Source organism: Pezoporus occidentalis, unplaced genomic scaffold, assembly GCF_034315485.1.
Source record: "Pezoporus occidentalis ecotype Australia unplaced genomic scaffold, CSIRO_AGI_Poc_V1 ctg70, whole genome shotgun sequence".
In the NCBI taxonomy this organism is placed as follows: Eukaryota; Metazoa; Chordata; class Aves; order Psittaciformes; family Psittacidae; genus Pezoporus; species Pezoporus occidentalis.
Window position 1 is genome coordinate 1,411,336 of NW_026916053.1, and position 12,573 is coordinate 1,423,908.

At 50.3% G+C, this 12,573-nt stretch overlaps 1 protein-coding gene across 1 annotated transcript in view; it reads right to left on the bottom strand.

Annotated features, from left to right (window-relative positions):
* Positions 1-304: 304 nt before the first annotated feature.
* JPH2 (junctophilin 2) overlaps positions 305-12,573 on the bottom strand; it is a 30,565-nt gene continuing 18,296 nt past the window's right edge. The window contains exons 3-6 of the mRNA XM_062642320.1: positions 9,173-9,291; positions 4,694-5,490; positions 3,583-3,680; positions 305-2,798 (exon numbers count right to left, since the gene is read on the bottom strand). Coding sequence (XP_062498304.1) covers positions 3,600-3,680; positions 4,694-5,490; positions 9,173-9,291 — 997 coding nt within the window. The 3' untranslated portion in view covers positions 305-2,798; positions 3,583-3,599. The remainder of the gene's footprint in view (positions 2,799-3,582; positions 3,681-4,693; positions 5,491-9,172; positions 9,292-12,573) is intronic.

Here is a 12,573-nt window from a genome sequence, read left to right on the forward strand (position 1 = left end):
CTGGCCCCATGCAACCTCGGGTAGAGGCCAACATGATGGTAGCACACAGAGCTTGCTGAGAGAGCAGGAGGCGTCCTTGAATGAATGGCACCAAATTTCTAGAAAGCAGTAAGGGAAAACAATTCTGTTTGCAAAGTATCCTCCATCAACAAAAAAATCAAGGTTTTGAAACAGATATTGGGAAAAAGGTAAAAACCATCCAGATGCCACCTGTGAAATCCCACACCACATGTTGATGAACGATCCTTTAAGACTGGAGTGTATATGTCAACCTGGAGATCCCCCCTGCAAACATCCACATGGCTATAGTGAGCAGATAACTGTTTATTATTGCACATAATCCAGCAGAACAACCGACAGAAAACTCCGGACAGTAGCACACAGATTGTAGTAAACAGCTTGCAAAACCTGTGCTGAAGGTATTTTTGTGTGAAGAGTGAAATGTATCTGCATCTTTGTAAGACCTGAAAGTATACCACAATATCCTAGTCAGTTTTGAAAGCATGCAGTTTGAGGTAAATCTGTTATTTTGCATCTAAGAAAACAAAATCCCTAAGGGGCTATATGTATGTATGTGTATATATCCATATCTCAGCACAATATGGATATATTTATATGTCACATAAAAGCAACTCTACCTACTTTTCTCAGAAGGTTACTAGAAGGAAAGCACATTACTGAGTGCATATCACATGCATAAAAAAAATGGGACGGGAGGAGGGGGAATTACCTTAGCACTGTTGAAAAAGATCAAGTTTTGTGCTTAGTGATGAATAAAAGCCCCTCAGGTCTCCCAATGAAAATTGTCTTTGTGGCTAATAAAATCAGTTGGCATATTGAAACTGCAGAGCTGGCAAGTGAATGCCAGCAAACGGAGATAAAACATCAAAGGCAGCAGAGGCTGGGGTTTGCAATACATTTATAGTTAAGAAAAGGGAAAAAAAAAGCAAATTGTTACTAAACTATGCTCTGTGGAAGTGTTGATGATGCTGCACAGCTTTCTCAGGACTGGTACAGCCACATGGCTTTTAGAAAGGGATCACATTCACTTCTCCCACAGTTAACACCACATATTTGCTACTGTGACAACATTCCTGAGGTCAATAAGGTTAAAAAATAAACCTGGTTCACAAATAAAAGTACTCAATTATTCTCATTCTCTTATGCCATAATTAGAGTTGATAAACTAGGCAGGTTTTGCCCTGTGTCTCCAGTCAGTGTAAAACCCTGCGTGTCTGCCACTCTCTCAGAAATCCTTTCAGATTGACCTTTGGAGGGCACCTGTTTTTTTTCCTTAACCATCATTTCCCCATTCTTTCCAGTCCCTTAGGTTTTCCTGCCCAGTCCTGTGCTGTGGGACTTCAGGATACACAGAGGTGCACAACCAACTAGAAATAACATTTCCAATTATCTTAAAAATGGATAGAAAATACATAATGCTCTTAAAAGAAGGAAGAAACATGTCCAAGCACTCAGCCTCACACTAAACTGTAATATCAGCTGCGCTGACTTTCTAAGTTTGCACTGCTAAGGATCAGAGCAGGTCACGGTGGGAATATCTCCTTCCAAAGGTCACTCTCTGTAGCAGCTTTGGGAAGAATCGGTGCAAACCACCCAGGCCTCTAAGCCTCGCACACAACACAACAGCTAGGATTGCCCCACTGTGCTCTCCCACTGCTGAAAGCCTGGCTGCTGTGAGCCTAAAACCGCAATACACTGGAGTCGCTCGGGTCTCTGCACCTTTTTGTCTTTCAGGAATAGCTTAACCACTCCCACAACAGCCACCCTGCATCCTCTGCCTGGGAAGTCTGTTCACTCTGTCACAGTGAGAGAGCCCAGGAGCCACCCTGCAGCCCAGCGCAGCCAGGGGAGGAACCTGCGGGTATGCAGAGGTATTTTTCAGTAAGTACCTCCTTTTCATTGTAACTCACACCATTTTCATAGTAAGAAGGGGCAAAGGGACAGATTCAGCACACCAATTTCCTTTCCTGTTACAGTGGGAACTCTGCCACCGCAAGACACTTCTGTACAGAGTATTGCTGGTAGCAGGAGAGTACTCAGACAGTGCCTGGTGCTGACACCGGCACAATGTCCACCTGCACAAACAGCCTTGGATCAGGCAGTCCCTCACACCCCATCCCGCAGCCACCCTCCAGGGCACGTCCATGGGCAGGACTCTGGTTACACATTAACAAGCCCAATTTCAACTTGCTCCCCCTCTCAGTCCTCCATACATGGAAAACAACTCCAGGCAATGGGAAAAGGAAAGACTTTTGTTCGTCCCTTTGGATGACTTCCAAGCACGGAGGGCGACATCCACCCTTAGCCATGGCACAGCTCCGATGAGTCATTTTGGTTGCTCTGCATTGCTTCATCTCCAAGCCATGGATGATAGTCTTTGGGAAATCACTGACACTGAGTCAACCAAAGGAATTACAAAACACATCAGTGTGCACACATAAGACCTTCTCACTTGTTCTCCTACAGCTACAGATAAATCCCTCATCACTGGCACAACAGGACAGTTGATGACTTTGGTGAGAATAATTTAAGGCAACTGCTATTTCATACAAAGAAGAGAAGGAGGCTGAATTGCAGAAACCCTGGCTTTTCCTTGGTAGATTGCAGAGGCCAGCCACAGCCTGGGAACAGGGAGACTGAACTGAACTTCAGGCGCTTTCATTTAAGGTTGATGTTTGCAGCGCAACCTTGGGATCTCAAAGTCCTCCTCTTGGGTGTTTCCAGGCGGCTGAGATTTAATCCCTGCCAAGGTCCATGGTCTCCATCAGCAGCAACGCCTGTCCCAGACACAGATGAATGGGAGAGTCAAGGGGGAGCAAAACAATGCAACTGACATGTAATCACATCTGTCTGCAAGGCTTTCACCTCTGCAGACTCTGTGGGGACTAATAACACAACAGAAAGCAGTGCCCAGCAGAGCAGTTCTAGCCCACAGGAGGCTCCAGGAATGCGGCCCAATATCCTCACAGCTTATATTTACCTTTAATAAAACAACTACATAACAACACCTGCAGAACCAGCACTGGTGCAGTTAGAGCTGCAAATTTCACAGTTTTGTATTTTCTTTGTATTCTTGCCAATAAATACTGCAATGAACGAGTTACCTGGCACCAGCCACCACAGACCAGCAAATTCAAAGTGCTTTTTGAAGCATATTTGCAGGAAACAAGTTTTAAATTTAACATTCATAGAAATTTCACTCTATGAACCATACCCATGCAGCTGGGAATGCAAAACTATACCGTGGGAAGGCAAAAAAACTGTGGGATGGTATCAGATCAACACAGTTCCATTTTTTAACTGTGAGGAAATAAATCACTTTATGAAAAGACTTGAGAACTATCCACTGAAATTGCTCTACAAATCACTCTTGGAACAGACAAAGGGTAACTGAGAAACTCAATGCTCAATGCAAGGTAATTGCATCTATGGAATAAATGTCCATGCATTTTCATCAAGAGGACATCCACTGAGGAATGATTAGTTAGTAAAGCTAGTCAACCTATAGCATCCATAGTTATGTCTATAAATCGAGGATTAAAAGCTTATTGCTCTTCTTACCTTGTCCGAGGGGCACTTCATGTCAAGAAATGCACAAACAGGATGGCCAGACCAATGTTGAGTAAGATGACCATGCAGATCACGATTGTGTTAGGTCCCTGAAGGAAAAACACAAACCAGAGTATTACACCCCACAGCTCAAGGCAAGGAGACAGATGCAGCTTGATTCTGTTATTTAAAAATACGAGAACCATCCCCTCTTGATGCACAGAAATTTGGCAGTTAACAACGAGCCTGAATTTCAAACTCATTGAATATGTACCAACTCCTATCCCTCCTCCCCTCCCCTTTCTTCTAGAAAGACTAAATCAGACTAAAGGAGACCACAACTAAGCACATGAACTGCTATGCCCGTATCAAGCAGCTTGTCCCAATTCCCTTCTCCATGCCCACATTTGTAAAAGTTGCCATTTTTAAGACAGACAAATTTAACCATATGAGATTTGCTCTGATTTCAGACCAAAATATTTCCAAGCTGTGCTTGTCTGAAATGCCATCGGAACCATTCACATCCAAAAGGCTGCAAGGTGAGAGGCAGCAGGCTCGTAAAATGTCTGGTTTTACAGCTGTATTTGCTAACAGCAAAATTGAATTTCAGTGACTCTGTGTTAATCAGCTGGTGATTCAGTGTCACAGTTCAACTTGTAAGGTGCCCCTACTGCAAAAACATAAAAGCAGTAGGTAAAAAAATAAAACCCACTCAGCTTTTTCTTCCTCGTCCTACAGTTTTTCCCCCAAATTTCCAGCTCCACCTTGGCTGGTAAAAGGGTGGGCAAGAACAAGAGAAAATCATAAAAAACTAATGAGAAGATGCCTGTTTTCCTCAAAATTTGAGACAGAGATGTGCCTAAAGTGCATGTGCCCTGGTGCAGAGAGGAAGTTAAAGTAATAGGGTTATGAATGCCATCCCCAGCATCCAGAGCAGGGCTGGCTGGGAAGGCAACAGGAGAGAGGAAACCAAATCCCTCCAGCAGACCTTGGGATCCCCAAACGAGCCTCTGGGCTCACTGCAGCCCCAGGGCCATGGGCTCTGCATCCTTCAGACCTCCTGGGATAAAACAAACACCAGCCCCCGGCGAAGACTGGGAGCCTCCGGGCTGTCCCCCCTCACCTCTTCGCACTCCTCCACCTCCTGCGCTGCCGCCGCCACCGCCGCTACCGGGCCAGGGACCGCCTTGGCCCCCGCCTTGGGCTCTATCCGCCGCGGCCCCTTGGCCTCAGTCTTCTTGTTGGCGGTGGGCTCAGCCTGGCCCGCAGCCCTGCGCTCGGGGCTGGGGCGCTGCTTCGGCTCCTTGTCCCGCGGTGGCTCCGGCTTGACCTCCGCTTTGGCAGCCGGCTTCTCCTCCGCTTTGGCCGCCGGCTTCTCCTCCCGCTCCTGCGGCGGGACAGGGGTGCTCCCTCGGCGCTGGGCGTCCCGCCGGGGCTCCGCGGAGGGCGGCTCGGGCTCGATGAGCGGCTCCTCCTCATAGTCCGTGGCAGGGGAGGTCCGGACGGCGTAGCTGTGGTACCCCTGGAAGTGCTCCACGTCGGGCTCGCGCGCCTTCCTCTGCAGCGGCTCGATCTCCATCTGCTCGGCCGGGCGCGCCCAGCCGCGGGACCCCGGCCGGGCCTCGCCATCAGGCGGTGCGGGGCTGCCCCCACCCGAGCGCCCGGCGGGCTCGGCCCAGCTGCCCGGACGGAGGGCACCGTCCTGGCGCGGAGCCGCCTTGGCCCGCTTGGCCTCCGGAGGGGTGGCGGCGGGGCTGGGGCGGCCGCGGGCCTCGTCCTGCTCGTGGAGCTGGGGGCTCTCGGGGGGTGTGGGCGGCGGCGGGGCGCCCTCGGGCCGAGGAGCATCCTCCTCCATGTTGATGGCGTGCTCCGCGTTCTCCATGATCTCCTGCAGCAGCTTCCGCTTCTGGTACTCGGGGCCTGCGGAGAGAGGAGAGGTGTGAGCAGCTGCCCGCGGAGCACAGGGACACAGAATGCTCCGCTCCGTGCTATCAGAGAATGAGCGGATCAGCCGGGTTGGAAAAGAGCTTTAAGCTCATCCAGTCCAACCATCCCCAGCACTGCCAAGGCCACCACTGACCCATGGCGCTGAGGCCTCGTCTACACGGAGCGTGAACACTTGCAGGGACAGTGACTCCAGCACTGCCCTGGGCAGCCTGTTCCAATGCCTGAGCACTCTTTGGGGAAGGAATTGTTCCTCCCCTCCATGTAAACCTCCCCTGGTACAGCTTGAGGCTGTTTCCTCTTGTCCTGTATCTTGTTACTGGGGAGAAGAGACCAGCCCCCTCCTCTCTCCATCGTCCTTTCAGGTAGCTGTAGAAAGCCACCACCACCAATGGGTTTGGGGAAGACTGTGAGAGGCTGGAAGATGAGGTGCTCCCAAACCACAGCCTGCTTCCAGGAAGAGTCTCCTCCAGGAGCAGCTGGAAGCTCTGAGCCCCACCATGTGCTGTCCAGCTGGAAAGAGCTGAAGGAGCAGTCGGGGAGCTCCAGGTGAGGTTAAAGAAACAGTGATCATCTGCAGTCCATCTTGTGGCCACATGGATGGGTTATCCTGGGGTTAAAGAGGATCCAGCTCCCATCCAAGTTTTTGGTTTGTTTTTTGAATGGCTGGTGTGGCTTCTTTGGTGTCTAACACGGTAACAACTTCACAAGTGATACAGGGGATGCCCAGTTTCCTTGGGAAAGGTAGGCATCCCCAAATATCTCTCATCCCTTATAATGGGAAAACCATGTTTCTCATGCATGGAGCAGGGCTGCCAGTTTCACAGCCCTCCTCTCTGCACTGAGCCCTGCAACAGCAGCAGATTTACCCAGCACCATCACACAAGGTGACTCAGGGCTTTGGCCCTTGTCCTGGCCTCATCTCCCATGATGATTTGTCAGCTCTTAGCAACATTGCCTTCACTCACTTATCATTGAATCTTCTTGTTAACCCTAGGCCATGTCTGCAAAGCAAACTGCAGCCCAGATAGAGTCTGGGAAGGTCAGCCAGAGCCTGACACTGAAGATACCCATCGTGCTGGGTGGCTGGCTGAGCAAAATCCACCACTGAACAACTGGGAATACCTTTTGGAATAGCAACCCTGCACGGTGCTCTGCATGCTGCTACCCACCTGGGACAGGGGTCCCTGGACATCACCGTGATGCTCATAACAAGTGAGAACAAGAGGAGCGTGCTCCTTACAGGCAGTGGGAGGTCTCAACTCGTCTGAAAGCAAAGCACCTGCTTCTGAAAGTGGCTTTGGCCTCATTCTGCTGAATCTAAGTGATTCAGCAGAGGAGTGCAGATGTACAGGGTGTGCACTGTGGTCCTCAACAGCACAGGCCCTGGAGTCACGCTGTCCCCAGCTGCCTTGCAGTTTCCCCCCCCGTATCCTCCACCCCAAGGCCTGATGCACATTTAAGCCTGGTGGGGAAATTTGGATTGGTGCTCCTTTCCCTCTAATAAATCAGTGGTGTGATTTGCATGCTGCTACTTCCTACCCATGCAGGCAATGCCTCTGCACTGGGGAGAAAAGGGCACTGATTTTAGCTGCTCGCGCCTGCCTGCACGCTCCTGTCAATCAGCAGGCGACCCATTCAGGGCCATTTATTTCTGGCTGCAAGTGGATTATTCGGAAGCCGTTTTCGCAGTTGTTCAGACTCCTCAAAATAGGCTGCCTGCAGCTCCAGGCTCCTTGCTCCCTCCTGCTGCTCTCTTCTCCTCCTGAATAATTCACACCAAAATACCCCAGCTACCTGGAGGGCACTGCGTAGTTTGGATCCTCGTCACCTCCCCACCCTCACCTCTCAGCATGACATTTAAGCAAGGACTTTGGCTTGTATCCCTCTCCTCTAAGCTATTAGGGTTGATATCCTAAATGAAACCCAGGGCTCAGTACTTATTAGAGATATGAGGCTTGCTGAGAAAGGTTGCCCTTGCCAGACATATCAGGGTCTATCTGCCAGGATAACAGGGTGAAATGCAGCTGCCGAGCACCGCCGGGCTCTCCTGGCTCTGTGACCAGCAGCTCTGAGTCCTAGCAAAATCCAAGGGTGGAATTTTGCCTGTCCCTGGACAAGGCAGCTGTGAAGAAGAGACATTTCCCCTTGTTGTACACTTAGGTAGTTTAGGGATTTAAAAGAATCATAGAATAAAACCATGCATGAGAAGCTAACAAGGCCATTGAGAGAGGCCAGGACCTAAGCAAAGCCCTATATAAAAGCCCTACATTAAAGTGGTGAGAGGATTCAGCACCCAAGGGGCAGAGGCCAGGCTGCTTCAGGCATTTTGCAAAGACCTTTTCAATTGTCTCATTCAATTGCCATGGGTGGAAAAAATAATCTAGCTAGATGTCAAAATCTCCCATTAGGAATTCCAGTTTCCTTTGCCTCTGCGCTATAAATACCCCAGTGTGCAAAGGGTGAATGTGGAGCTGTGAATGGCAGCTGGGGGGCTTATGTCAGGATCAAGCCACGTTTAGCTATTGTTAAATGAAGTGCCACATGCTGGCTCACACCCATGCCCAAGCACTGTGGTGCTTCCCCTCTCAAATCCAGTTCCAATGGGCCTTGCTGGGGGGGGGGGGGGGGGCAGTGGGCAGCCCTCCAGCATGGCATCTTCCCAGCTGGGCACTCTGTAGGTCAGAGCAAGGTGGGAATACAGGGAATTTAGTCAAATCTCAGCATGACTCTCCTTGGCCAAGCAAGGAGATTCTCCTTTCCCGTTGCATGCCCTGTGCTGGTGTGTAGTACCAGAGACCTGGAGGCACCAAAATCAGAACAGGAACTGTGCAGGTTTTGCTGAGCAAGAGTCAGCCTTTGGCATCTACCCCCAGTTTTGCCACTGTGATGGTCCCTCATGATCCTGCCTCAGCAGCCACAGGACATTTGTTGCAGGAAACAAAGGTGGGTAATAAGAAAGACATGATAAAAATGTAGGCTTTTGGATCCTTGTTTTCTGCTCTGTTATAGCCTTCCCTCTCTGGACAGGAAAGCTTTCTCTAGCTAACTTTGCGCAGGGAAAGGTAATAGCATTCACAATATTGCTTCTAGTATTACACTTCCTATTTACTAATCCTCAGTGCTTGGTCTCATAGAAGAACCTCCCAAGTGTTTTCCCAGACAAATAATCAGTAGTGATGCTAATAAATAAATAGGGGCTCAGGGAAGTAGTAGTCTGCATTAGCAACTTCCTTATAGGATATTACAGCCCCTAATTAGCCAAGTTTGATCATACCCTGGTGCGGTGTGGGGCCCCACAGGGTGTGGGTTTATGAGTCAGTCTGCAAAGCTGTTCCAAGAAAAAGCCATGAGGGATGTATCTGCAGGAACACTGCTAGTACCGAGCTCTCTGCCTGCTTCCATGGTGCTGGGAGGGCTTCAGTGCATGGAGAAACATGAGGGGAAGCTGAGCAATTGGTAACATATTCCATCAGGTAGCACAGCGGTGTAAGGAGGACAGCAAATAATCCAGGGCAGGGAGATGGCTGAACTTGGGTGAAAGAGGATTTAGGATAGGCAGGAGGGAAACTTGTGGAGTTATAAAGCGGGTGAAGCAGTTGAACAGATTCCCCAGGGAAACTGCAGACTCCCTCTTACAAGATGCCTCTGGTCCTACCTGGCTGGTAGAAGTCTGGAGAGAGCTCCCTGGCCATCATTCTGGCTATGCCCGATTCGTTGTTAGCTGCCTGAGCTGCCTGCTCAGACCCCTCAGCCTTGGCTTTGGCATGAGCTGTCCTGTGGAGAGAAGAGGGCACAACAGTGAGCACCATCCAAGCCAAGATTGTCCCAGCACGAGCAGCAGACTCTAGCAACAAAATCAAATCAGCCCACTCAGTGCTTTTTCAGTTGATCCAAAACCCCCACACTCAAGGAGAAAAGCCAAGATTTTCAACAAGTGAGAGGCACAGATGCTTAAAGCTAAGGTGTGAAGGTTGCCGTGCAGGTATATTGGCAAACATGAGCATGTTCACGCATTGTAGTGAGGCAGCAGACACCGCAAAAGGGGCTTGTCACTGCAGTGTGAAGCACTGAAAACCGAGCTCAGACGAGTGCCCAAGGCATCACCACAGGCACCTCTGGAGCACAAGCCCTGAGCTGCTGCACCTCTGCCATTGTCCAGCATATCAGACACATTTTACCCCAAATACCTCTCCTGATCTCCCCAGCAAAGAGCACACATTGCCCAAGGGGCTCCTTTACTTGCAAAAGTCCTAAGAAAGGCAGAGCTTTTGCCTCTCTCTCAGCTTGGCTCCCTGAATCCTCCCCGCTCCTTCCCAGCACATCTCTTGCTCCACAGGGCTATAGGGCTATCAGAGTTATTTCACTGGCCGGCTGTCATATTCCTTGCATGCCTTGAGCTCGGAGCCCTGTGATCTTTGCACTAAAAGCAGGGCTAGCTTTACAGCCCAGCTGCTCATGGTCTGGGAAGGAGCTGACTTCAAACAGCAAAATCGCACCTTAAAAATAAGGAAGAGTGAAGCACCGTAGACTCAGCTGCTTTGTTCCACCCAGGGCTTACAGAGAGCTGCTTTCCCCAGGCTCTTGCTATCATGCTTGCTGAGGCTTCTTGCATCTCCCTTGATGCATGCAATGGAGCATACACTGGCTGCACATGCAAAACTACATATTCTTGTGTGCATAGCAAGATAGCAGTTAGCAGCCCTCAAACACTAAGTCACTACAAATTACAACCTTTAATGTGGTCTTTAGGGTGTCTGGTGAGTCTTACAAACTCAGGTTGGTATTTGGTCATGTTTTAGGAAATATAGGAAAAAAAAAATAGGAAAGATGCACTTATCCCTCCAGTGAAAATGCTCCAGAGGAATTTTGGACTGTCAGTCATGGAATCAGGATTAGTTCTTTCCCATTAAACTGAGATGCAGCAAACAAACCAGACTAGCTTTAGCCTGAATACAAAGCAGGTGCAATGAAGTGGCCATAGAAATGCTGTTCTGAAGCCCTTATAGGATAGAATATATATATCTACACATACATACACCCACCATTTTGAATAGCTAGAGGGAAAGAACTAAATGTAGGGCATGAATCCCAGCTGATACAGGCAGCAGTGTGACTCGACAGGGAGCAGAAAACACTGTTCAGGGCCCTGTGATAAAGAAGAGGGTGCGGAGCTGCTGTGGCTCAGCCTGTCTCTCCCTGGGACGACATCCCACTTTGCTGGAGCCATGATTCACCTCCCTGCCCACACTCACGCATTATCTCCCCACTTTCTCTGCAGGCTGAGCTGCCTGGGATTGCTGTCTTTCCTGGTCTTTTTGTCCAAAATTATTACAACTCCTGAAAAACCCAGAGACAAGACACGATGAGGCAGAAAACAGCAATTTGAAGCTGCTATTCACAAGGAGGATGTCTGGGGCAGCTCTGAAAAGAGAAAGCACCTCCTTTTTTGGTAGCATGTAATCAGCATGATTAATTCCACTGTAATCTGGCAGGGGCCAAGGGGACGTTTCTATGCTTTCCATGCCTGGGGGATCAGAGCAGGCTGGGCACACTCTGGGGCACAGAGTCAGCCCAGCGCCAGCCCCCTGAAGAAGCTTGCAAAGTGAGGATCCAGCTCTTCGCTCCAGCAGGACATGCTCCGACCCCAGCTTTGTCCTGCTGCTCTTGGAGGATGGGATTCATCATACAGATAAAATCCCCCCTTTCAGTTGCTCACTGATCCAGGCAGAGGCTGTCCTGGCCGCTTCCCAGCCAGACATAATCAGCCGGCCGGCCCCAGCTGGGGAAGCAGCAGGCAGCTCCTGGCAAGAGAGTGGATGCTTTCCTAAAGGTGGCTCCCAAAAAACTAGTTTGGAAGTGGACAGGATCTGGGATCTGCTCCCTCCATGAGTAAGGACAGAGCTGGACCCATGACAATATGTTACCAAATGGATGCAGATGTTCAGCTTTCCCCCAGCATCCGGGGTCAATGCAAGGGACCAGACTGGGGGTGTTGGAGGTTACAAAGCAGCTCCCACTTACATTGTTCTGCCTTTGCACCCTTTTGGACAGGAGGTTGCCTTTCCTCCAGAGAAGCTGCTGGATACTATCTGGCTGCTGTGTGGGGTTTGAGTACTGCAATTCCTGCAGGTGAAGAGGTGGTGAGGCCAGCAAGACCCAACCTGGGTTTCAGAGGCTGCCATGAGGATGCTGTGGGTGTGGGGAGCTGAGACATCACTATGAGCCCTCACAGCCCCAAGGCTAGCAGGGCTCTACAACAAACCCACTTGGGCACAAAGGGGTGTGAGGCCAAGGAGGCCACGAGCCAGCTCCCCAGCTCTGTGTGACAGCAAGCTGAGAGGCATGACTTTGGGATCCCGCACTGCCCTGGGGATGCGAGCTACATGTCAGCACTGCCTGTCTCTCTTGCTTGGGAGGGCATGCCTAACTTCTGTGTCCCTGCTTGCAAAGTCACCCAGAAGTGTTTGATTTGGGGGAAATAAGGTTCATACGGCTGTAGTTTCAAACCTGGCACCTCCAGCACACCACGGGTGGGCCCTGCTGGTGCCCAGGAGGGTGCTGCTCTCCCCTGGCCAGCAATGCTGATGCCTGTGCTGGGTCCCTCCATCACTGAGATTACTTCTTACGGCATCATCCAGTTGATGAACATCTGGATTAAGGAGATACCACATGGTGCTTTAGGTACCTTCTCTCTGGTTGTGCCACACACCCCTGGGACACAAGAGGAAGGCACTGCTACTCACAGCCCTCCAACAAGCCATGCTGAGGGTTTAGTAACACTGTGACAAAGCCCAGCCTGGAGGAAAGGGCTCAGCCGTAACAATAACATCGAACTTGCCTTGAGTATCTCTCAATTTATTTGTTATCCACATGGCTGGCAGTCCCTGGGAGCTCAACACAGGGAAATCTTGGCCCTGGCTGCCATGCAGGACAAATACCAGCCAGGCTGGGAGAGCCCAGCACTTGCAACCCATGGCATGAAACCTCTGCCAGCTTGTGGCCCAGGGTCTGCCGGGCATAGCAGTTAAGATAGAAAGGCTGAGGGTTGAGGGAGGC